General features: G+C 42.4%; 1 protein-coding gene and 1 long non-coding RNA gene across 2 annotated transcripts in view; one reads left to right on the top strand and one right to left on the bottom strand.

The window, feature by feature from the left end:
* LOC106560293 (carboxyl-terminal PDZ ligand of neuronal nitric oxide synthase protein) overlaps positions 1-26,172 on the top strand; it is a 193,744-nt gene that overhangs the window by 107,955 nt on the left and 59,617 nt on the right. The window contains exons 5-6 of the mRNA XM_014123046.3: positions 3,631-3,739; positions 25,299-25,443. Coding sequence (XP_013978521.1) covers positions 3,631-3,739; positions 25,299-25,443 — 254 coding nt within the window. The remainder of the gene's footprint in view (positions 1-3,630; positions 3,740-25,298; positions 25,444-26,172) is intronic.
* Positions 17,688-19,170, bottom strand: LOC106560294 (uncharacterized). Its single transcript, XR_001318569.3, has 4 exons — positions 18,687-19,170; positions 18,355-18,540; positions 18,043-18,104; positions 17,688-17,936 (listed from the first exon to the last, which is right to left on the bottom strand). It is a non-coding gene; the product is annotated as an uncharacterized LOC106560294 (long non-coding RNA).

Raw genomic sequence — 26,172 nt, 5'->3', positions numbered from 1 at the left:
GAGCATTGCAATGCCAGGATATTGGGTTTGATTCCCGGGACCACCCTTATGTAAAAATGTATTCACACATGACTGTGGAAGTCTGCAAAATTGTATATATTATATTTCACTAAAACATTTCTAGGATGGCCCTACCTCTTTCCCTCTTGGGTGCATAGTCAATATTGGACCTGACCTCAACTTCCCCCAAAATGCTGTGTTGCAGGATGACAAAAAGCTGTGTGCATTCATGCACAGAAAAAAAACTTTGGGCCTTTTCAAATAAATTACAATGTTTTCCCTACTTCTGTTTTCTTTCCAAATTCCATTTCTAGTTTTCGGATTTCCCCCATTTTTTTCTGGTTTACCCATTTTGTTTTGAGTAGAAAAACAACAATTAGATTTTCTGTGTTCACAACAATTCTTACACGACATCAGGGGATGACTTTTGAGGTCTGGGAAAAATCTAAGAAACTTTTTTTAAAATGGTGTAGTTGCCCTTTAATTCAGTGAGCATGCATTGTTGTTTGGTTAGCGAGTTTTCTGTAATGCAGTAGGAGCATATGATGTGATTCGGCCGCCAATGGAATGTGTGGAGTAAAAGGCCAGCAACACTCCGTATTATTCAGAGCCCATGAAATGACACCATACAGTGCATTCGGAAAGTATTCAGACCCCTTAACTTTTTCCACATTTTGTTACGTTCTAAAATTGATTAAATTAATTGTTTTCCTCATCAATCTACACACAATACCCCATTATGATAAAGCGAAACTTTTTTTTTTGTCTTTTTTTTAACATTATTTCCATAAGTATTCAGACCCTTTGCTACGAGACTCGAAATTAAGCTCAGGTGCATCCTGTTTCTATTAATCATTCTTGAGAAATTTCTACAACTTGACTGGAGTCCATCTGAGGTAAATTCAATTGATTGGAAATGAACACACCTGTCTATATAAGGTCCCACATTTGACAGTGCATGTCAGAGCAAAAACCAAGCGATGAGGTGGAAGGAATTGTCTGTAGAGCTCAGAAACAGGATTTCACACTGCATGAGGCAAATGGAGGTCACACCAGGTACTGAGTGGCCTCTACCTTTTTTTTAAGGTATCTGTGACAAATAGATGCCTATCTGTATTCCCAGTCATGTGAAATCCATAGATTATGACCTAATGAATTTATTTAAATTGACTGATTTCCTCATATGAACTGTTACTCAGTAAAATCATTGAAGTTGTTGCATGTTACATTTATATTTTTGTTCAGTGTATATTGTATTATACAAGGGCTTATTTGGAAATGAGACCTAGGTCTCAATATGTCTTCCCTGTTAAAATAAAGGTTAAAAATAAATAAAAAAGGTAATATTTTTGAATGTTATGGCAGCCTATTGTAGCAGGACTACTTTTGGTCTGTCCCATTACCCTTTGCGAGATACGAGGCGGAATCGACACGCTATCTGATGCAAGACAATGATGGAAGTCATTATATAAAGCAAATTGCGACTGAAAATGTCGATCATTCCCTGGGGAGTTGCTTCTTGCCTGGACATCAGTGGCTCAGTGCAGTGAAGCAAAAACAAAAATCACTCAAGATTTAAAGCTACGGCGACAATTTCAGAATGTAACAGGCTGTTACTACAGTTTCAGGTAAAAACTCAATGAAACAAGTCTCAAAAATAAGGAAAATGTCTGTACATTTCAGCTGTTGCAAAAACATTACTCTGCTATTAAAAAAACTTTACTGAAAGAGTGTTGGCTCAACGAGACAATTCTGTTCACACTGTCCTGCTTAGCAACTGTTGGGAGAGTGTCGTGCTCTACCTCCGGAGATAGCGGTCGTGACAAGAAGTGACAAGTTCACAAGTAATACACTGAGTGTACAAAACATTAGGAGCTCTTTCCCTGACATAGACTGACCTGGTGAATCCAGGTGAAAGCTTGATCCCTTATTAATGTCACTTGCTAAATCCACCACAATCAGTGTCGATGAAGGGGAGGAGACTGGTTAAATAAATATGTTTAAGCCTTGAGACTGTTAAGACATGTATTGTGTGCCATTCAGAGGGTGAATGGGCATGACAAAATATTTAAGTGCCTTTGAACAGTATTAGGTGCCAGGTGCATCAGTTTGTGTCAAGAATTGCAACGCTGCTGGGTTTTTCATGCTCAACAGTTTCTCATGTTTAGAATCGTCCACCAGCCAACTTGACACAACTATGGGAAGCATGGGGGTCAACATCTCTGTGGAACACTTTCAACACCTTGTAGAATCCATGCCCCAATGAATTGAGCCTGTTCTGAGGGCAGAAGAGGGTGCAACTCAATATTAGGAAGGTGTTCCTAATGTTTTGTACACTCAGTGTATTTTTATTTAACTAGGCAAGTCGGTTAAGAACAAATTCTTACTTTCAATGACGGCCTAGGAACAGTGGGTTAACTGCCTTGTTCAGGGGCAGAACAACAGATTTTTACCTTGTCAGCACAGGGATTCGATCTTGCAACCTTTCGGTTACTAGTCCAACGCCCTAACCACTAGTCTACCCTGCCGCCCCCTAACCACTGGGCTACCCTGCCACCCCCTAACCACTAGCCTACCCTGCCGCCCCCTAACCACTGGGCTGCCCTGCCGCCCCCTAACCACTAGCCTACCCTGCCGCCCCCTAACCACTGGGCTACCCTGCCGCCCCCTAACCACTAGCCTACCCTGTGCCCCCTAACCACTAGGCTACCCTGTGCCCCCTAACCACTAGGCTACCCTGCCGCCCCCTAACCACTAGGCTACCGTGCCGCCCCCTAACCACTAGGCTACCCTGCCACCCCCTAACCACTAGGCTACCCTGCCGCCCCCTAACCACTAGGCTACCCTGCCATGTATGTGTAGCGGAGGGTATTTTTGCGAGAAGCTAAGTGTGAAGAACCTCATAGTGTAGAGTAGGCAGGGACATAAAGCACTGCAGCCGCCAAGAGGTCATTGGACGTCAGCTAGGCCCCTGGCGTGACACACGCACACACACACACAGTTCTTAATTAAAGGTTGTGTTTATTTTCTCTCACCGCAGTAGCTGTCCTCTGATTTGTCTTTTAGGGGTGTGTGTGTGTGTCTGTGTGTGTGTGTGTGTGTGTGTGTGTGTGTGTGTGTGTGTGTGTGTGTGTGTGTGTGTGTGTGTGTGTGTGTGTGTGTGTGTGTGTGTGTGTGTGTGTGTGTGTGTGTGTGTGTGTGTGTGTGTGTGTGTGAGATGTCTCCTACCTCGGAGCTTATTGACGTCTAGCATTTAAAGAGCAATTAGAACAATTTGCCGCTTGAATTATAGCTTACACGACAGCGTTACGGGTCAGTGTTACACAGAGTTTAATAGGAACCTCAAAGCAGAGAAAGGCATTATTCGACTGGGCTAGCTTTGTTGAATAAGACAAATAAATGCCATGATGTAAACGGCCTATAGTCTCAATACAAAACAATATAGTACACTTCTTTTTGGCATAGTAGTTGTTCTGTTTTTAATTAGTCAGCTGTCATCCATTGACGTTAATCAGATGTTTGCGTGAGAGGTTGTTACACAAACGGATTGAGTTGTTGTTCATCCCTGAGTGTCCCTCCTCTATGGTTACTTTTGGTTGTGTATCTATTTCCTCTGTTTCTGTCCTGTAGGATCTTCTATGTGTCTCATGACTCCCAGGACCTGAAGATCTTCAGCTACATCGCCAGAGACGGACAGAGTAACATCTTCCGTTGTAACGTCTTCAAGTCCAAGAAGAAGGTGAGAAATCTAAACACACTTTCTCTTTTGCTCTCTCTCGCCTCTCTTGCAGGGTAAGGTTATCCACAGTCCCATTGACACTACTAAGCCAAGTCCAGTAATGTGTGCTAAATGTAGCAAAGTAATTCACACATTTACACTCCCTCTATCTTACCCTCCCACACACACTCGCTCTCACACACTTTCACTCGTTGCCCCCCCATCAACCATGCCAAGCATGCCCGCACACACACACACTCACAGCCTTTACACTGATATTCACAGTGATGAAGTGTTATAGGCCCATGGCTGTACTGTATTCTACCTCAACAAGACCTGCTCGTATTAGAGACAGAGAGAATAGGGAGTACTTTTGGTTTCAAGTTATTTGTCTCTTAACCTGTTGGGGGTAGGGGGCAGTATTGACACGGCCGGATAAAAAACGTACCCGATTTAATCTGGTTACTACTCCTGCCCAGTAATTAGAATATGCATATAATTATTGGCTTTGGATAGAAAACACCCTAAAGTTTCTAAAACTGTTTGAATGGTGTCTGTGAGTATAACAGAACTCATATGGCAGGCAAAAACCTGAGAAGACTCCTTACAGGAAGTGGCCTGTCTGACAAGTTGTTGTTCATCTTGGCTCTTTTTATTGAAGACTGAGGATCTTTGCTGTAACGTGACACTTCCTACGGCTCCCATAGGCTCTCAGAGCCAGGGAAAAAGCTGAATGATATCGAGGCAGCCCCAGGCTGAAACACATTTACGCTTTTAGCAAGTGGCCGATCAGAGGACAATGGGCTTAGGCGCGTGCACGAGTCGACCCCGTGCTTTATTTTCTTTCCTCTTTTTACCTAAACGCAGATTCCCGGTCGGAATATTATCGCTTTTTTACGAGAAAAATGGCATAAAAATTAATTTTAAACAGCGGTTGACATGCTTCGAAGTACGCTAATGGAATATTTAGAATTTTTTTGTCACGAAATACGCCATGCCCGTCACCCTTATTTACCCTTTCGGATAGTGTCTTGAAGGCACGAACAAAACGCCGCTATTTGGATATAACAATGGATTATTTGGGACCAAACCAACATTTGTTATTGAAGTACAAGTCCTGGGAGTGCATTCTGACGAAGAACACCAAAGGTAATCAAACTTTTCTAATAGTAAATCTGACTTTGGTGAGTGCTAAACTTGCTGGGTGTCTAAATAGCTAGCCCTGTGATGCCGGGCTATCTACTGAGAATATTGCAAAATGTGCTTTCACCAAAAAGCTATTTTAAAATCGGACATATCGAGTGCATAGAGGAGTTCTGTATCTATAATTCTTAAAATAATTGCTATGCTTTTTGTGAACGTTTATCGTGAGTAATTTAGTACATTTTTAGTAAATTCACCGGAAGTTTGCGGGGGGAATGCTAGTTCTGAACGTCACATGCTAATGTAAAAAGCTGTTTTTTGATATAAATATGAACTTGATTGAACAAAACATGCATGTATTGTATAACATAATGTCCTAGGGTTGTCATCTGATGAAGATCATCAAAGGTTAGTGCTGCATTTAGCTGTCTTCTGGGTTTTTGTGACATTATATGCTAGCTTGAAAAATGGGTGTCTGATTATTTCTGGCTGGGTATTCTGCTGACATAATCTAATGTTTTGCTTTCGTGGTAAAGCCTTTTTGAAATCGGACAGTGTGGTTAGATTAACCTCTATGGGCTATGTGGGACGCAAGCGTCCCACCCCTGGTACACCCTATCAACAACAGGTGAAATATCAAGAGCGCCAAATTTGAAAACAATTAAATGTCATAATTCAAATTTCTCAAACATACAACTATCTTACACCCTTTGAAAGATAAACATCTCCTTAATCTAACCACGTTGTCCGATTTCAAAAAGGCTTTACGGCAAAAGCATAAAGTTAGATTATGTTAGGAGAGTACATTGACAATAGCTGTGTGTAATGTTTTGTCAATTCAAAGACAGGCGTCACCAAAAGCAGAAAAACAGCTAAAATGATGCACTAACCTTTGACAATCTCCATCAGATGACACTCCTAGGACATTATGTTAGACAATGCATGCATTTTTTGTTCTATCAAGTTCATATTTATATCCAAAAACAGCGTTTTACTATGGCGTTGATGTTGAGGAAATCGTTTCCCTCCAATAACCGCCAGTCAAGCAGCACAACAAATTAAATAATTACTATTCGAAAACATTGGTAAAATATTATATTGTCATTCAAAGAATTATAGATTTACATCTCTTGAACGCAACCGGATTGCCAGATTTAAAAATAACCTTACTGGGAAATCACACTTTGCAATAATCTGAGCACTGCGCCCAGAAAAATACGCTTTGCGATACAGACTAACCGCCATGTTGGAGAGATCTAAAATCAAAAATACTATGTAAATAATCCATTACCTTTGATTCTCTTCATCAGATGTCACTTCCAGGAATCCCAGGTCCATAACAAATGTAGTTTTGTTCGAAAAAGCTCATGATCTATGCCAGCCGGACTTCTCGTCATGAACGAGGGGGAAAAAAATATTTACGTTCGTTCAAACATGTCAAACGTTGTTAGCATAAATCATTAGTGCCTTTTTTAACCAGAACATGAATAATATTCAAGGCGGACGATTGCATTCTCTTTTAAAATGTTTTGGAACGAGAGTACCCAACATGAACTCGCGCGCCAGAGTCTAATCGGCCACCACCGTTCCAAGGCTCTTGTTCGTTCAGTTCTCACAGTATAAGACTCAAAACACTTTCTAAAGACTGGTGACATCTAGTGGAAGCCATAGGAAGTGCTCAACAATTAATAAGCCCCTGTGTGTTTCAATGGCATAGGCTTAAAGGTAATTCAACACATCAGGTATCCACTTCCTGTCAGAATTTGTCTCAGGGTTTTGACTGCCATATGAGTTCTGTTATACTTACAGACACCATTCAAACAGTTTTAGAAAATTCAGAGTGTTTTCTATCTGAACAATAATATGCATATTCTAGCTTCTGAGTTGGTGTAGGAGGCAGTTAAAAATGGGCACATCTTTTTTTCAAAATTCTCAATACTGCCCCCTAGCCCCAAGAGGTTAACGAGAGTCTTGTCTTTAAAATGGTGTAAAATAGTCATATGTTTGAGAAATTGAAGTAATAGCATTTCTAAGGTATTTGACTAACGCGCCACAGGATTCCACTGGCTGTTACGTAGGTGGGACGATTTCGTCCCGCCGGCCCTAGAGAAGTTAAAGGAATTCACAGATCAACAGTGAAAAACGCCAGACACCAGCATGGTAGAACATTGAGATTGTGAACCTGTAAATCCTTAGAGAATACCATTACCATTGCACACAGACACACCTCTCCACGTTTGGTCCAGTTAGCCCATTAAGATATCTCTCTCTCTCTCCATCCCTATCAGTGATGCCAATTTAGTAATTTTATTGCTAGATTTAGCAACTTGTCAGACTACTCTGGCAACTTCTTTTCAAACAGCACCTAGCAACAAATTTAGACACTTTTTAAAAAATGTATTTGGAACATTTAGCAACTTTTGAAAAGTGACTCAAACGCTAAAATGCACGCATTTTCCCTCTAAATGGCACACGAAAAAGATTTGTTCTGTCACACACTCAGTCACAACACATGCCCTGGCTGCAAAAGTGCATTATGAGTGACGTCAGCAGCAGGCGCTCAGCTCATGCACAGGTAGCAGCAGGCCAGCAGCAATTTCAGCAAATTGCAAATCATTGTTGGCTGACTGCAGCAGCAGTAGTATGCGTTCGACGAGTCAAACCCAATGAATATAGTTGGTCACGAATGTTTGATTTTTAACAGAACTTACAACATCAATTAACATGTCTCAATCAAAATTGTACAGAAAAGAGTCTGTACCTGAATTTAAATTGTGGCCGAAGCCAGTAATTGGGGAAGATTGTCGGGCATACTGTGCGTACTGCAAATCAAATATGCTGCAAAAATGTATGACATCAAAAAACATTGTGCTACAGCAAAACATATAAATAAATCAAAACCGTACAACCCCGTAACGCACTCTACATTACCACATTTGGTTAAGAAAGTGGATAACTGCAAAAGCACAGAAGCTACTATGGCAATGGCCATTGTGGAGCATTGTTCACTGCTAGCATGCAACCATTTAGGTATGGCTTGCAAAGCTGCCGTTTCAGATTCTGTGGCAGCAACAAACTTCCAATTGTACCGCACAAAGTGCATAGAAATGATTAGGGGAATACTGGCTCCTTATTTTCTCAAAAGGTTAACATTAGATATGGGGGATGAGAAGTTCAGTCTCCTTTTGGATGAGTCCACTGATGTCAGTATCTCGAAATACCTGGGTGTGGTGATTCAGTATTTCAGTACAAGATTTTAAAGGAAGAATGTGCATTGCCCAATTTGGTACTCATCTGCTGTGTGTGCCATTTTTTACAATTGGCTGTCAGTGCAGCATCCAAAGAAACCATCCCTAGGAGCGTTGAGTACTTAATCAGGAAAACCTACAACTGGTTTTTGATTTCCCCAAAACGGCACGAGGCGTACAAAGCAGTGTACAGTGAGGGGAAAAAAGTATTTGATCCCCTGCTGATTTTGTACGTTTGCCCACTGACAAAGAAATGATCAGTCTATAATTTTAATGGTAGGTTTATTTGAACAGTGAGAGACAGAATAACAACAACAAAAAATCCTGAAAAACGCATGTCAAATGTTATAAATTGATTTGCATTTTAATGAGGGAAATATGTATTTGACCCCCTCTCAATCAGAAAGATTTCTGGCTCCCAGGTGTCTTTTATACAGGTAACGAGCTGAGATTAGGAGCACACTCTTAAAGGGAGTGCTCCTAATCTCAGCTTGTTACCTGTATAAAAGACACCTGTCCACAGAAGCAATCAATCAATCAGATTCCAAACTCTCCACCATGGCCAAGACCAAAGAGCTCTCCAAGGATGTCAGGGACAAGATTGTAGACCTACACAAGGCTGGAATGGGCTACAAGACCATCGCCAAGCAGCTTGGTGAGAAGGTGACAACAGTTGGTGCGATTATTTGCAAATGGAAGAAACACAAAAGAACTGTCAATCTCCCTCGGCCTGGGGCTCCATGCAAGATCTCACCTCGTGGAGTTGCAATGATCATGAGAATGGTGAGGAATCAGCCCAGAACTACACGGGGGGATCTTGTCAATGATCTCAAGGCAGCTGGGACCATAGTCACCAAGAAAACAATTGGTAACACACTACGCCGTGAAGGACTGAAATCCTGCAGCGCCCGCAAGGTCCCCCTGCTCAAGAAAGAACATATACATGCCCGTCTGAAGTTTGCCAATGAACATCTGAATGATTCAGAGGACAACTGGTGAAATTGTTGTGGTCAGACGAGACCAAAATGGAGCTCTTTGGCATCAACTCAACTCGCCGTGTTTGGAGGAGGAGGAATGCTGCCTATGACCCCAAGAACACCATCCCCACCGTCAAACATGGAGGTGGAAACATTATGCTTTGGGGGTGTTTTTCTGCTAAGGGGACAGGACAACTTCACCGCATCAAAGGGACGATGGACGGGGCCATGTACTGTCAAATCTTGGGTGAGAACCTCCTTCCCTCAGCCAGGGCATTGAAAATGGGTCGTGGATGGGTATTCCAGCATGACAATGACCCAAAACACATGGCCATGGCAACAAAGGAGTGGCTCAAGAAGAAACACATTAAGGTCCTGGAGTGGCCTAGCCAGTCTCCAGACCTTAATCCCATAGAAAATCTGTGGAGGGAGCTGAAGGTTCGAGTTGCCAAACGTCAGCCTCGAAACCTTAATTACTTGGAGAAGATCTGCAAAGAGGAGTGGGACAAAGTCCCTCCTGAGATGTGTGCAAACCTGGTGGCACTCTACAAGAAACATCTGACCTCTGTGATTGCCAACAAGGGTTTTGCCACCAAGTACTAAGTCATGTTTTGCAGAGAGGTCAAATACTTATTTCCCTCATTAAAATGCAAATCATTTAATAAAATTTTTGACATGCGTTTTTCAGTATTTTTTTGTTGTAATTCTGTCTCTCATTGTTCAAATAAACCTATCATTAAAATTATAGACTGATCATTTCTTTGTCACTGGGCAAACGTACAAAATCAGCAAGGGATCAAATACTTTTTTCCCTCGCTGTATGCCACCATTAATTGTGGCCAGAAACTCCTGAGAATCACCAAAGTGTGTGCCACATGTTGGCTATCGATTGAGCCTGCGGTAACTCGTATATTGAGCCAGTGGGAAGAACTGAAGCTCCACTTTGAGTTGACAAAGGCCAGTGAGCATTGATACATGGCAGATGTGCTCCACGCATGTACATCGACAAGACCAACTATGTCTACCTGACATTCTTGAAATCAACCCTGTCCGATGTTCAAGTTGCAGTGAAGTCATTTGAGGGAGAGCAAACAGATCCTGTCAAGCTTTTTGACAATCTGGTACACCTCTTAACATCAATTTGCAGCAGAGTAGTCAACCCTATGGCAAAAATGGATGTCCTGAAGGAAGCCATTGATGGACATCTCCGTCCATCACCATACCTTGGGTACCTTTTCGAGAGCACGGTGTACCAACTCAGTCTTGCGCCAGAGGACGAAAAGGTCATTCGGAGACAGTGCATCAACTACATTGTTGCTTTAAGCAAGGAGCTGCAAGCAAGGCTCCCAGAGAACCTAGAAGCCTTGCGAAACATGGCCTTGTTCATTGTTAAGGAAATGCTAAAGCACAATAAAGGCACCACTGAAATTATCAAAGTAGCTGAGCTACTGGGGTATATAAGCCCCAAACAATTGATAAAATTGTTTCCCAATGGAGAAACATCCATCTGTTTAGGTGGGACTCAACTGAAAATACAGTCGAGTTTTGGAGTGAAGTGTGTGACTACACGGACTCTTCCGGGTCAAATCCATTTGAAGAACTGCAAAGCTGCACTTGCTGCCCTCTCCTTGCCACACTCACATGCGGAGGTTGAACGGCTGTTCAGTCAAATGAGTGTGGTCAAGTCAAAGTTAAGAAATAGAATGTCACTGCACACTCAACTCCATACTCCTGGTGCAGTATGGACTGAAGCTCGCTGGTGATACCTGTTACCAGCATAAACTACCAAGTTAAGTTCTGCAGCAGTTTGGCACCACAGCAGCATACAGCTTTAAGGTCGCTCCATTCTCTACTGCTGGTTCCAGCTCCGTGACAATGCAGTTGGACAGTGAAGATGAAAAGGATTTCCTTGCCAATCTATGATTCATCATATTTACAGTACGTATGCAAGGAGTGGACTTTCTGGAACTGGCAGAGAGACACACAGCTGATGGTGACAGTGTGCACTGCAGTGTCAATGAGAACAGTGGCAATATCTGGAGGAAACCATTGAGCAGCTAGCCAGCCAAGCAGCACAACGAGCTGGAGAGAGATGCCTAGTGCACACATCATTATTTGGGTTATGTTGCTTGTTCAATAAGATAGCATATATACCTTGTTATTAGCTTGTACCTATAATTGTTGATCAGTTAGGTAGCATGTTAACTAACTACCAATACACTGCTTCAAACTAATTGTTCAGAATGTGTAGGTTTACTAGTTAAAAAGAAAATAAATAAAATGTAATTGTTCAATAATGTGTAATGTGTAAATGTTCAATAATTCAATGTGTTGTGTTTAAAAATAAAAATATCTAGAAAAGTAGAAAAATAAGTCTATATACAATGTGAGCAAATGAGGTGAGATAAGGGAGGTAAAGGCAATAAATAGGCCATGGTGGCGAAGTAAATACAAGATAGCAATTAAAATACTGTAATGGTAGATTTGACAGTAGATGAGTATGCAAAGTAGAAATACTGGGGTGCAAAATAGCAAAATAAATAAATAAATACAGTAGGGGAAGAGGTAGTTGTTTGGGCTATTTATAGATGGGCTATGTACAGGTATAGTGATCTGTGAGCTGCTCTGACAGCTGGTGCTTAAAGCCAGTGAGGGAGATAAGTGTTTCCAGTTTCAGAGATTTTTGTAGTTCGTTCCAGTCATTGGCAGCAGAGAACTGGAAGGAGAGGCGACCAAAGGAGGAATTGGCTTTGGGGGTGACAAGTGAGATATACCTGCAGGAACGCGTGCTACGGTGGGTACAGATATGGTGACCAGCGAGCAGAGATAATGCGGGACTTTACCTAGCAGGGTCTTGTAGATGACATGGAGCCAGTGGGTTTGGCGACGAGTATGAAGCGAGAGCCAGCCAAGAGAGCCAGCCGAGAGCCAGTACAGGTCGCAGTGGTGGGTAGTATATGGAGCTTTGGTGACAAAACGGATGGCACTGTGATAAACTGCATCCAATTTGTTGAGTAGGGTGTTAGAGGCTATTTTGTAAATGACATCGCCAAAGTCGAGGATCGGTAAGATGGTCAGTTTTACGAGGGTATGTTTGGCAGCATGAGTGAAGGATGCTTTGTTGCGAAATAGGAAGCCAATTCTAGATTTAACTTTGGATTGGAGATGTTTTATGTGAGTCTGGAAGGAGAGTTTACAGTCTAACCAGACACCTAGGTATTTGTAGTGGTCCACATATTCTAAGTCAGAACTGTCCAGAATAGTGATGCTGGACAGGCGGGCAGGTGCAGGCAGCGATCGGTTGAAGAGCATGCATTTAGTTTTACTTGTATTTAAGAGCAGTTGTAGGCCACGGAAGGAGAGTTGTATGGCATTGAAGCTCGTCTGGAGGGTTGTTAACACAGTGTCCAAAGAAGGGCCAGAAGTATACAGAATGGTGTCGTCTGCGTAGAGGTGGATCAGAGACTCACCAGCAGCAAGAGCGACATCATTGATATATACAGAGAAGAGAGTCGGCCCAAGAATTGAACCCTGTGGCACCCCCATAGACTGCCAGAGGCCCGGACAATAGGCCCTCAGATTTGACACACTGAACTCTGTCGGAGAAGTAGTTAGTGAACCAGTCGAGGCAATCATTTGAGAAACCAAGGCTGTTGAGTCTGCCGATGAGGATGTGGTGATTGACAGAGTCGAAAGCCTTGGCCAGGTCAATGAATACGGCTGCACAGTACTGTTTCTTTAAGATATCATTTAGGATCTTGAGCGTGGCTGAGGTGCACCCATGACCAGCTCTGAAACCAGATTGCATAGCGGAGAAGGTACGGTGGGATTCGAAATGGTCGGTGATCTGTTTGTTAACTTGGCTTTCGAAGACCTTAGAAAGGCAGGGTAGGATAGATATAGGTCTGTAGCAGTTTGGGTCAAGAGTGTCGCCCCCTTTGCAGAGGGGGATGACCACAGCTGCTTTCCAATCTTTGGGAATCTCACACGACACGAAAGAGAGGTTGAACAGGCTAGTAATAGGGGTTGCAACAATTTCGGCAGATAATTTTAGAAAGAAAGGGTCCAGATTGTCTAGCCCGGCTGATTTGTGGTGGTCCAGATTTTGCAGCTCTTTCAGAACATCAGCTGACTGGATTTGGGAGAAGGAGAAATGGGGAAGGCTTGGGCGAGTTGCTGTGGGGGGTGCAGTGCTGTTGACCGGGGTAGGGGTGGCCAGGTGGAAAGCATGGCCAGCCGTAGTAAAATCCTTTTTGAAATTCTCAATTATAGTGGATTTATCGGTGGTGACAGAGTTTCCTATCCTCAGTGCAGTGGGCAGCTGGGAGGAGGTGCTCTTATTCTCCATGGACTTTACAATGTCCCAGAACTTTTTTGAGTTTGTGTTGCAGGAAGCAAATTTCTGCTTGAAAAAGCTAGCCTTGGCTTTTCTAACTGCCTGTGTATATTGGTTTCTAACTTCCCTAAAAAGTTGCATTTCACGGGGGCTGTTCGATGCTAATGCAGAAGAACTGGAGAGAACCAAGGGCTATATCTGTTTCTGGTTCTAAATTTCTTGAATGAGGCATGCTTATTTAAGATGGTGAGGAAGACATTTAAAAAAAAAAATAACCAGGCATCCGCTACTGACGGGATGAGGTCGATATCCTTCCAGGATACCCGGGCCAGGTTGATTAGAAAGGCCTGCTCACTGAAGTGTTTCAGGGAGCGTTTGATAGTGATGGGTGGAGGTCGTTTGACCACTGACCCATTACGGATGCAGGCAATTGATCGCTGAGATCTTGGTTGAAAACAGCAGAGGTGTATTTAGAGGGCAAGTTGGTTCGGATGATATCTATGAAGGTGCCTGTGTTTACGGCATTGGAGTTGTACCTGGTAGGTTCATTGATAATTTGTGTGAGATTGAGGGAATCAAGCATAGATTGTAGGATGGCCGGGGTGTTAAGTATGTCACAGTTTAGGTCACCTAGCAGCACAAGCTCTGAAGATAGATGGGGGGAAATCAGTTCACATATGGTGTCCAGAGCACAGCTGGGGGCAGAGGGTGGTCTATAGCAGGCGGCAATGGTGAGAGACTTGTTTTTAGGGAGGTGGATTTTTAAAAGTAGAAGTTCAAATTGTTTGGATGCAGACCTGGATAGTAGGACAGAGATCTGCAGGCTATCTCTGCAGTAGATTGCAACACCGACCCCTTTGGCCGTTCTATCTTGTCTGAAAATGTTGTAGTTAGGGATGGAGATTTCAGAGTTATTGGTGGTCTTCCTAAGCCAGGATTCAGACATGGCTAAGACATCCGGGTTGGCAGAGTGTGCTAAAGCAGTGAATAAAACAAACTTAGGGAGGAGGCTTCTAATGTTAACATGCATGAAACCAAGGCTTTTACGATTACAGAAGTCATCAAAAGTGAGCGCCTGGGGAATAGGAGTGGAGCTAGGCACTGCAGGGCCTGGATTCACCTCTAGATCGCCAGAGGAACAGAGGAGGAGTAGGATAAGGGTACGGCTAAAAGCCATGAGAATTGGCCGTCTAGGACATCCGGAACAGAGAGTAAAAGGAGCAGGTTTCTGGGGGCGATAAAATAGATTCAAGGTATACTGTACACACAAGGTATGGTAGGATGTGAATACAGTGGAGGTAAACCTAGGCATTGAGTGATGATAAAAAATAAGATATTGTCTCTAGAAACATCATTGAAACCAGGTGATGTTATCGCATGTGTGGGTGGTGGAACTGAAGGGTTGGATAAGGTATAATGAGCAGGGCTAGAGGCTCTACAGTGAAATAAGCCAATAAACACTAACCAGAACAGCAATGGACAAGGCATATTGACATTAAGGAGAGGCATGCTTAGCCGAGTGATCATAAGGGTCCAGTGAGTAGTGAGGTTGGTTGGGGTCATGGCGATTCAGACAGCTAGCCGAGCCATGGGTAGCAAGCTAGCAGAAGATGGAGGTCTGTTTTTAGCTACCCCGTCGGTAGATTAGTGGGTTCCGTGTGGTAGAGGGGACCAATCCAATTGTCAAAATAGTTATAGTGGCCCAAGAAAATTGTTCGATAGACCTGTTCAGATAGCAGCCGATATGCTCAAGACAGCTAACGATTAGCGGGCCGCAGTTAGCAGATGGGCGTTCAGGTTACGTTGCGATGGAGGGGCCAGTTGAATAACTCCCTCGGGCAGATAACGTCGGAATTCCAGTCGTGAAGGCCCGGTTGGGCTCCGCATCAGCAGTAAAACGGGTACGGATAGGTGATTGTAGTCCAGGAGTGGCTGATGGAACTCTTCAGCTGGCTAGCTCCGGGATAATTGGTGTTTGCGCCGGAATCGACATTAGCCAATAGTGACTTGGATAGCAGCTAGGTAGCTGCAAGATCCAGGTGTAAATGTCCAGAGCTTGCGGTAGAAATTCGGGGATAGGGAGAGAAAATAGGTCCGGTATGCTCTGGTCTGGGTCACGTTGTACAAAACTGGCGATAGCTTTACGAGGTGAATAATACTTTTGAATAAAAAAAAAGAAAAGAAAAAACAGATCAGCACCACATTTGGTGAGGTGGGTTGCAGGAGAGTGTTTTGAAGTTTCTATAAAAAATATACAAAAAGATATGCGAAGAAAAAGACAAAAAGACATCAAATACATACACACGTGACAAGACGAGAACAAAGGACGTCTGACTGCTATGCCATCTTGGAAACCTTGAAGAAGCTAGAGAAATAGAATATAAACGCAATAGAAGCGTTGTTTCTTGTACTATTGTCTCTTGTGTCTTTAGAGGACTGTTTCACTTTGATGTCCTTTTTCTTCTGTCCTTATTTTGTCTTTCTTTTCTTCTGTTAACTAGATATTCTTTGTTATTCTTTGTTAACTAGCTAGCTTCTTCCAGGAGAGTCCCTAGCAACTGCTTAGCAACTGGTAAACAATTCAGCTAGCTAACTGTACAATTTTATGAAAAAGAGTTACTTTTTCAAAAGCCTATCTTCTTTCTTTGTTGCTTGTTTTGTCTCCAATTCAGTCTTGCAGTTTTCTTTTGCTTTTTTCCAATGTACTTCACTCAAAAAAACTCAAAAAAAAAAAAACATGTCAATTACAATATCTGTAGGAGCTCATTTTTTCAGCAGCTGCTGTTCAATTTGGAACTCCGGAACACTGATCCCTATCCCTTTTTCTGTTATTGTCTCTCTCTCTATTCCTCCCTCTCCCTCCATTCTCCCAGACTCTCTAAAGTTGGATGTTTTGGTGCCGCTAGGGCAGTTCAGACTGCTGGTTGATTACTTATTTTATTGAGGAATGTTTGTTTTTCATGATCGTGTTTTGTAAGTTACTTTTCATAAATGCTTTATTGCATTGGAATTGTAAATATTGGGGATTTGTATGATTGTGTGCAGGGCTCCCTTGTAAAAGAGGCCTTGGTCTCAATGGGATTTCCCTTTTTTAAATACATTTGAATAAATACAAATAAATTCCTACCTCCCTCCTCTCAAGCTGTCCTCGTGTGGACAGTTTAAAGCAGAGTAATTAACGAGGCTGTCTCCATCACAGACATTTAAACGAGGGGGAGACTTGCAGGGAGAACCCATTAGAGACCAGAGGCCTGGACTAAGGGATGACTGACTTGTGTGTGTCCTTCCTATCCATTGCCAGTTGCCACGCTCTGCCAGTCTCAGACACAGGGCCCTGGCATGGGCCAAGTGGCATAGCTTTGGGCATCCATCACCCAGGAGACTGAGCCAGCAGGTGGCTAACATTATTTGACCATGCAAATACTCACCAATCTGGCTACATTTTCCAAATGAATGAATCTGATAATTCATCTTCAAAGACATCCTCTTAGTCAGTCCCCTTGCCATTGTTCAGAGCAGTCACAGTTGCACCCCAGGCCTGTCTGTTTTAATGACTGTCTGAGAAACTGTTGAGCCATAATGGATGTTAATTGGCAGGCTGAATTGGAGGGAAACACCTTGACTCAGAACAAAGGCTTGGCAGTTAGAGAGACCGAGATAGTCATTATGACACACTAATGTTAGGGGGCTGTTCTACTGCTGGTCCTTTATCTGGGTTTACAACTCTAACGATGCTAACGATGGTAGTACTGCTGGTACTTAATCTGGGCTAATGACTAACAAGGAAAATGGTGCTAACAATGTTAGTGCTTCTGGTCCTTAATCTGGGCTACACTCTTCCAAAAAATTAAATCCTTATAGAACCAAAAAGGGTTCTGTCGCTTGCTTCACATATGGAAACCCTAAAAGTTCTTCACTGAACCAAAATGGTTCCATGTAGAACACTGAATGTTGCCATTTATTATGGCTACTATTACTAAATAGTAACATTTTTAGCTAAGAATATAATTTCATAAACAATTAAATAATGGACAAATAATACCAGCATAGTTTTTAGAATGTATTGTCATTATATGCAAGCATAGTTTAGAAATATGCACTGGTGGCCAGCAGAGAGGCATCTCTTTGTTTGAATGATGGCCCACGTCAACTCTGGCTGACTTCAATACAATACATCTTTGTCCATTAGTTATAGAGAACAATAATGTGTCTTCTGCTCCGTTCTCAACCCCCCCCCCCCCCACCCCCCCAAACAGCACACCTCACACATACAGTTGAGTCTGGCACAGGTTCAAGCTACAGCACAGCACCCCTGGATGGAGAGCATGTTGTGGGGTTAAGGACCTTGCTCAAGGGCCCAACGGTAAGGGAATGTTTTGAGGATATGAACCCAGCAGCCCTCCAGTTGTGAGATCAATTCCACCCATTTCTTTCCAGCGCCTGGCCCAGCATTCGAACCGCCCACAAGTCCAACTCCCTAGCGGCTGGGCAGTACAGTATGGGTTGTTGCCTGACTGGTTCCAGTGAAGAAGGAGAAAAAAAACAGTTAATCTTGAGAAATAAGCATGAGTTAATCTGCCAAAATTAAGACATAATTTATTCTAAATATTTTATGCATACCTCCTCTGTCAGTAGGTTTTCTAATGGCCTCATAAAACACCGTCCCTTCAATTGACTCCATACTGAAATAAAAGTATCAATTAGCTCATTGCCAATGTCAGGCTGGGTCTGTAGCTCTATTTGGAATATCCCGTAATAACAAATAATTTGTATTTGAAAGAGTTAGCTGGCTAGCTTGAAAGCTACTTTAAGTCACCCTAACTCACAAACATGTTCAAATTCTGCTAATATTTCAACTTTATTTGTCTAGCCTATAGTTTATCATATGACTTTGGCTTCATATATTTTAATAAAATAATCAACTTTGCTTACCTTAATACGTTGAAAAAGAACGTGCTTATTGGTAGGCAACTTGCAAGTTGGTTCAACCACCGTCCTCTTGTGTTGTCATTAGGTTTGGGCAGTATCCAAATTGTCATACCTTCATACCGACCTTGTGCCATTCCGGGATATTCTGAAATACCGGTACTGGCGCTGTTTTCAAACCCCACTGATACTCTGTAATCCAAAGGTTAGTAATGCTAACAAGTACATGTAAAATCCCATAGAGAATGCTAACTAAATGTAAAGCACATTGCAAACATTTTGTACAGTTTCTTATCTAATCGATACAAGTATAGAAGTAACTCAAAAATGCTACTCACAGTTTGCTGCTTGTACAAAACAAATATTAGGCAGCAAGGCTCTTAATCCAGAACAGGATCCTCTGCTGTTACCAAGTGAATGCTTGATTTTGGAAGAAGCTAACCACTTAGCGAGTTCGCCTGGCGCATGCTGCACAACAGTGAGTGACTCACAAGGCTCTGGTCTCTCTTCCTTGTGTGCTTGTAAGCAAACACCACATGACACGTGACTGGGGACTACCGTAAACTTCATAACAATGTGATAGGTGAAATTAAGAACGCAATGTTCTTTATCTCCTAACGTATTACAGAAGTTGACTGTAGGTCTTTCCTTAAAAAGTAGCTACAAATATTCAAATTTATAAAACAAACTTCAAAGAAATAGTTAACAATATTGACGCTATGTGGCTTTTTCCAAATACCCCTGTATACGGTATACACGATATACCACCGAAGCCTAGTTGTCATGCTGGAATGGCAGTTGATTTTTGAATCGGAATGGCAGTTACATTTTGAATTGACCAAAAGGTTCTATATAGAACACACCCTAAGAGTGATTGCTTTTATTAAACACATTATTTCCTCTTACTTTTAGCTAGCATTTAGATTGCAACAGCAAAGGTTTGTATGAACCTTGCTGTTTGCCACATAGACCTTATAGGATTAAATGTCAGGAATTGTGAAAAACTGTATATAGATATTTTTTTTAACCTTTTTATTTAACTAGGCAAGTCGGTTAAGAACAATTTTTTTTTTTCAATGACGGCTGAGGAATAGTGGGTTAACTGCCTTGTTCAGGGGGAAAACAACAGATTTGTTTTACCTTGTCAGCTCAGGGATTTGATCTTGCAACCTTCCGGTTGCTAGTCCAACACTCTAACCACTAGGCTACCTGCCGCCGCCACAGGTGGAAGTCGGAGGTTTACATACACCTTAGCGAAGTACATTTAACCTCTATGGGCTAGGTGGGACGCTACGTAACAGCCACTGCCAGCCTGTGGCGCGATTTTCAAAACCTTAAAAATCCTATTACTTCAATTTCTCAAACATATGACTATTTTACAGCCATTTAAAGACAAGACTCTCGTTAATCTAACCACACTGTCCGATTTCAAAAAGGCTTTACAACGAAAGCAAAACATTAGATTATGTCAGCAGAGTACCAAGCCAGAAATAATCAGACACCCATTTTTCAAGCCAGCATATAATGTCACCAAAACCCAGAAGACAGCTAAATGCAGCACTCACCTTTGATGATCTTCATCAGATGACAACCCTAGGACATTATGTTATACAATACATGCATGTTTTGTTCAATCAAGTTCATATTTATATCAAAAACCAGCTTTTTACATTAGCATGTGACGTTCAGAACTAGCATACCCCCCGCAAACTTCCGGGGAATTCGCTAACATTTTACTAAATTACTCACGATAAACGTTCACAAAAAGCATAACAATTATTTTAAGAATTATAGATACAGACCTCCTCTATGCACTCGATATGTCCGATTTTAAAATAGCTTTTTGGTGAAAGCACATTTTGCAATATTCTAAGTACATAGCCCAGGCTTCACGGGCTCGCTATTTAGACACCCGGCAAGTTTAGCACTCACCATAATCATATTTACTATTATAAAAGTTTGATTACCTTTTGTTGTCTTCGTTAGAATGCACACCCAGGACTGCTACTTCAATAACAAATGTTGGTTTGGTCCAAAATAATCCATCGTTATATCCGAATAGCGGCGTTTTGTTCGTGCGTTCCAGACACTATCCGAAATAGTAAAGAAGTGTCACGCGCATGGCGCAATTCGTGACAATAAAATTCTAAATATTCCATTACCGTACTTCGAAGCATGTCAACCGCTGTTTAAAATCAATTTTTACGACACTTTTCTCGTAGAAAAGCGATAATATTCCGACAGGGAATCTCCTTTTCGGCAAACAGAGGAAAAAATCCCAAAGGCGGGGGCGGTCGGGGTCACGCGCATAAGCCCAGTGTCCCTTGATCGGCCACTTGAGAAAGGCGATAATGTGTTTCAGCCTGGGGCTGGAATGACGACATTCTGTTTTTTCCCGGGCTCTGAGCGCCTATGGACGACGTGGGAAGTGTCACGTTAGAGCAGAGATCCTTAGTAAATGATAGAGATGGAAAAGAAGTTCAAGAAATGGTCAGACAGGCCACTTCCTGTAAAGGAATCTCTCAGGTTTTGACCTGCCATTTGAGTTCTGTTATACTCACAGACACCATTCAAACAGTTTTAGAAAATGTAGGGTGTTTTCTATCCATATGTAATAAGTATATGCATATTCTAGTTACTGGGTAGGAGTGGTAACCAGATTAAATTCGGGTATGTTTTTTATCCAGCCGTGTCAATACTGCCCCCTAGCCCTAACAGGTTAAACTCAGTTTTTCACAATTCCTGACATTTAATCTGAATAAAAATTCCCTGTCTTAGGTCAGTTAGGATCACCATCTTATTTTAAGAATGTGAAATGTCAGAATAATAGTAGAGAGAATTATTTATTTCAGCTTTTATTTCTTTTATCACATTACCAGTGGGTCAGAAGTTTACATACACTCAATTAGTATTTGTTAGCGTTTCCTTTAAATTGTTTACCTTGGGTCAAACGTTTAGAGTAGCCCTCCACAAGCTTCCCACAATAAGTTGGGTGAATTTTGGCCCATTCCTCCTGACAGAGCTGGTGTAAATGAGTCAGGTTTGTAGGCTTCCTTGCTCGCACATGCCTTTTCAGTTCTGCCCACAAATGTTCTATGGGATTGAGGTCAGGGCTTTGTGATGACAACTCCCATACCTTGACTTTGTTGTTCTTAAGCCATTTTGCCACAACTTTGGAAGTATGCTTGGGGTCAATGTCCATTTGGAAGACCCATTTGCGACCAAGATTTAACTTCCTGGCTGTCTTGAGATGTTGCTTCAATATATCCACATCATTTTTTTCCTCATGATGCCATCTGTTTTGAGAAGTGCACCAGTCCCTCCTGCAGCAAAGCACCCCCACAACATGATGCTGCCACTCCCATGCTTCACGGTTGGGATGGTGTTCTTCAGCTTGCAAGCATCCCCCTTTTTCCTCCAAACATAACGATGGTCATTATGGCCAAACAGTTCTATTTTTGTTTCATCAGACCAGAGGACATTTCTCCAAAAAGTATGATCTTTGTCCCCATGTGCAGTTTCAAACCGTAATCTGTCTTTTTTTATGCCGGTTTTGGAGCAGTGGCTTTTTCCTTGCTGAGCGACCTTTCAGGTTATATTGATTTAGGACTCGTTTTACTGTGGATACAGATACTTTTATACCTATTTCCTCCAGCCATTTCGCACCAAAGTACGTTCATGTCTAAGAGACAGAACGCATCTCCTTCCTGAGCGGTATGACGACTGCGTGGTCCATGGTGTTTATACTTGCATACTATTGTTTGTACAGAATAACATGGTACCTTCAGGCATTTGGAAATTGCTCCCAAGGATGAGCCAGACTTGTGGAGGTCTACAATTTTTTTTCTAAGGTCTTGGCTGATTTCTTTTGATTCTCCCATGATGTCAAGCAAAGAGGCGCTGAGTTTGAAGGTAGCCCTTGAAATACATCCATAGGTACACCTCCAATTGACTCAAATGATGTCAATTAGCCTATCATTTTCTGGAATGTTCCAAGCTGTTTAAACGTGCAGTCAACTTAGTGTATGTAAACTTCTGACCCACTGGAATTTTGATACAGTGAATTATAAATGAAATAATCTGTCTGTAAACAATTGTTGGAAAAATCATGCACAAAGTAGATTTCCTAACCGACTTGCCAAAACTATAGTTTGTTAACAAGAAATTTGTGGAGTGGTTGAAAAATGAGTTTTAATGACTCCAACCTAAGTGTATGTAAACTTCCAACTTCAACTGCATGTATACAAACAGTGAATATACAGTGCATTCGGAAAGTATTCAGACCCCTTCACTTTTTCCACATTTTCTTACGTTACAGCCTTGTTCTAAAATTGATTAAATTATTGTTTTCCATTATCAATCTACACACAATATCCCATAATGACAAAGTTAAAACAGGTTTTTAGAAATTTTTGCAAATGTATTAAAAATAAAAAACAGAAATACCTTATTTACATAAGTATTCAGACTCTTTGCTATGAGACTAGAAATTGAGCTTAGGTGCATCCTGTTTCCATTGATCATCCTTGATGTTTCTACAACTTTATTGGAGTCCATCTGTGGTAAATCCAATTGATTAGATATGATTTGGAAAGGCACACACCTGTCTATATAAGGTCCCACAGTTGACAGTGCATGTCAGAGCAAAATCTAAGCCATGAGGTCGAAGGAATTGTCTGCAGAGCTCCGCGACAGGATTGTGTCGAGGCACAGATTTTGGGAAGGGTACCAAAAAATGTATGTGGTATTGAAGCTCCCCAAGAACACAGTGGACTCCATCATTCTTAAATGGAAGAAGTTTGGAAGCACCAAGACTCTTCATAGAGCTGGCCGCCCGGCCAAACTGAGCGCTCGGGGGAGAAGGGCCTTGGTCAGGGAGGTGACCAAGAACCCAATGGTCAATTTGACAGAGCTCCAGAGTTTCTCTGTGGAGATGGAAGAACCTTCCAGAAGGACAACCATCTCTGCAGCACTCCACTAATCAGGCGTCTATGGTAGAGTGGCCAGACGAAAGCCACTCCTCAGTAAAAGGCACATGACAGCCTGCTTGGAGTTTGCCAAAAGGCACCTAAAGGACTCTCAGACCATGAGAAACAAGATTCTCTGGTTTGATGAAACCAAGATTGAACTCTTTGGCCTGAATGCCAAGGAGGAAACCTGCCAACATCCCTACAGTGAAGCATGGTGGTGGCAACATCATGCTGTAGGGATGTTTTTCAGCGGCAGGGACTGGGAGACTAGTCAGGATTGAGGGAAAGATGAATGGAGCAAAGTACAGAGAGATCCTTGATGAAAACCTGCTCCAGTGCGCTCAGGACCTCAGAATGGGGCGAAGGTTCACCTTCCAACAGAACAACGACCCTAAACACACAGCCAAGACAACGCAGGAGTGGCTTCGGGACAAGTCTCAATGTCCTTGAGTGGCCCAGCCAGAGCCCGGACTTGAACCCGGTCAAATATCTCTGGAGAGACCTGAAACTAGCTGTGCAGCAACGCTCCCAATCCAACCTGACAGAGCTTGAGAGGATCTGCAGAGAAGAATGGAAACTCCCCAAATACAGGTGTGCCAAGCTTGTAGCGTCATTCCCAAGAAGACTTGAGGCTGTAATCGCTGCCAAAGGTGCTTCAACAAAGTACTGAGTAAAATGTCTGAATACTTATGCACATTTTATAATTTTAATTTTTTATTTTTAATACATTTGCAAAATGCCTGAACCTGTTTTTGTTTTGTCATTTTGGGGTATTGTGTGTAGATTGATGAGGGGAAAAAACAATTGAATACATTTTTGAATAAGGCGGTAACGTAGCAAAATGTGGAAAAAGACAAGTCGTCTGAATTCTTGCCGAATGCACCATATATAACCTTTTTTAGTAAAAGGTTCTTTAATCTCATATTTTTTCTAAGACTGTAAAGACTCTATCAAGGCTAACGATGCTAGTGCTGCACCTGCTATTGATTATACATGGTTGTGAATGTAATCTTGGTGCAAAAACAAGGCCGTGTGAAGGAAATTGTGTGTGGGGGGGAGTGTGTGCGAGCGCAAGGCAGTGTGTGAATGGAAATGTCGTCTTGCTCTCTATTCGGCCGAGCAGAGAGAGACAATCGTTCAGACTGCAATGCTACCAATGTCACACACTCCTGTCACAATCCATCTCTGTCTAATCCAAGGGTCTCAAACATACAGGCGGGACGCAATATACTTTAAAATGACCAAAAAATGAATCGAAACTGTGTAGAAATTATACAGATACTTGACTTTGTACAGCTCGCTTATAATCACCGAAAAGAAAGCTAGACTATGGATAGAGGACTATTATTTGCACATTTTGACGGTGAGGAAATATAACACATTTTCAGTGCGGCCCTCCGGACCTCCTTTGAAGACCAAGTGCGGCCCCCGGTGCAATATGAGTTTGACACCCCTGGTCTAATCCATCATGTTAATTTACGTAATTTAGTGGACGCTCTTATCCAAAGCGATTTATAGTTGTGAGTGCATACATTTTCATACTGGTTCCCCGTGGGAATCGAACCTTGGTATTGCAAGCACCATGCTCTACCAACTGAGCCACACGGGACCACAGACGCACATGCACCACACATGTACTCACATACACACACACTCATCCTGTCCAGTCATTCTGATTGTGGTGTGATGAAGTGTTCTTGGCTGCTCTTTGACAACCTCTTATTACCCCCCAGTCCTCCTCCAACTATTTTAAAAGAATAGGAATGCTATTGATTTCTTCCACCTGTCTCTCCCCTTTACTCTCTCTATCTCTTTCTCTGGTCCGAGAACAGTATATTTCATTAAAAGACAGAGAAAAGTCATCCACAGTAGCTCATCAAAGAGCATTGAATAACCAGTCTCTCTCTCTCCCTCTGTCTCTGTCTCTTTCCTCCATCCCCTCCTCCCCCTTCTCTCCTCTCCTTCGTCTATCCTCTCCAGTCCCAGGCCATGCGTATCGTGCGGACGGTGGGCCAGGCATTCGAGGTGTGTCATAAACTCAGCTTGCAACACACACACCAGAACGCAGATGGACAGGAGGACGCAAACAATGACAAGACCTGCAACGAGGAGTCCATGCTCTCAGGTGAATACACACACACAAACACACTCCTGATTGAGTGTAAGAGACCATTTGAGAGGATAGCACCACATATGAGTCAGTCTATAGAGAGAGACTGTGGAACAGAACAGTGGTGGGAGGACTCTGGCTCCAGTGACTGCTGCATCCTTTCATATGCAGATGAGCCCACAGCACCCACGCACCACGCTCACACATACACAAACACACACACACACACACACACACACATCTGCATTGACCCCCCTTTGCACCAAATCTTTTGACTCATCACATTTATTCCTTGTGTTATCTTTCTATTATTTTTCTATTTTTCTCTCTGCATTGTTGGGAAGAGCCCGTAAGTAAGCATTTCACTGTAATTCTACACCTGTTGTTTACGAAGCATGTGACAAATACAATTTGATTTGACACACACACACACGCACACATGAGAGCTGATCCCAACTCTCTCTGTCTGTCCCACTAGTGTAAGCCTCAGGAGCCTCTGAGCACAGCCAATGGGCTTATTTGGAGTGTTAATTGTCAGAGCTGGGAGAACAAGAGAACCACTGGAGAACACCTTAATGAAGCTCCTCCCCTCTTGCCCCCTCTCTTTTTTTGTCGTCCTTCCTCATCTTTTGGTGTAGCAACTTTCAACAATATACCTCTGAGTCCTCTCCCCCTCCTCTCATCTTTTTATGTTTCTCTAACGTAATGTAAAAATGTTGTGGTGTAGCAACTTTTTTTCTAACA

The sequence above is a fragment of the Salmo salar genome, chromosome 10 (assembly GCF_965601325.2).
Source record: "Salmo salar chromosome 10, fSalSal1, whole genome shotgun sequence".
In the NCBI taxonomy this organism is placed as follows: domain Eukaryota; kingdom Metazoa; phylum Chordata; class Actinopteri; order Salmoniformes; family Salmonidae; genus Salmo; species Salmo salar.
The sequence above is the reverse complement of the archived record's forward strand: the minus strand, read 5'-3'. Positions and strand labels throughout refer to the sequence as shown.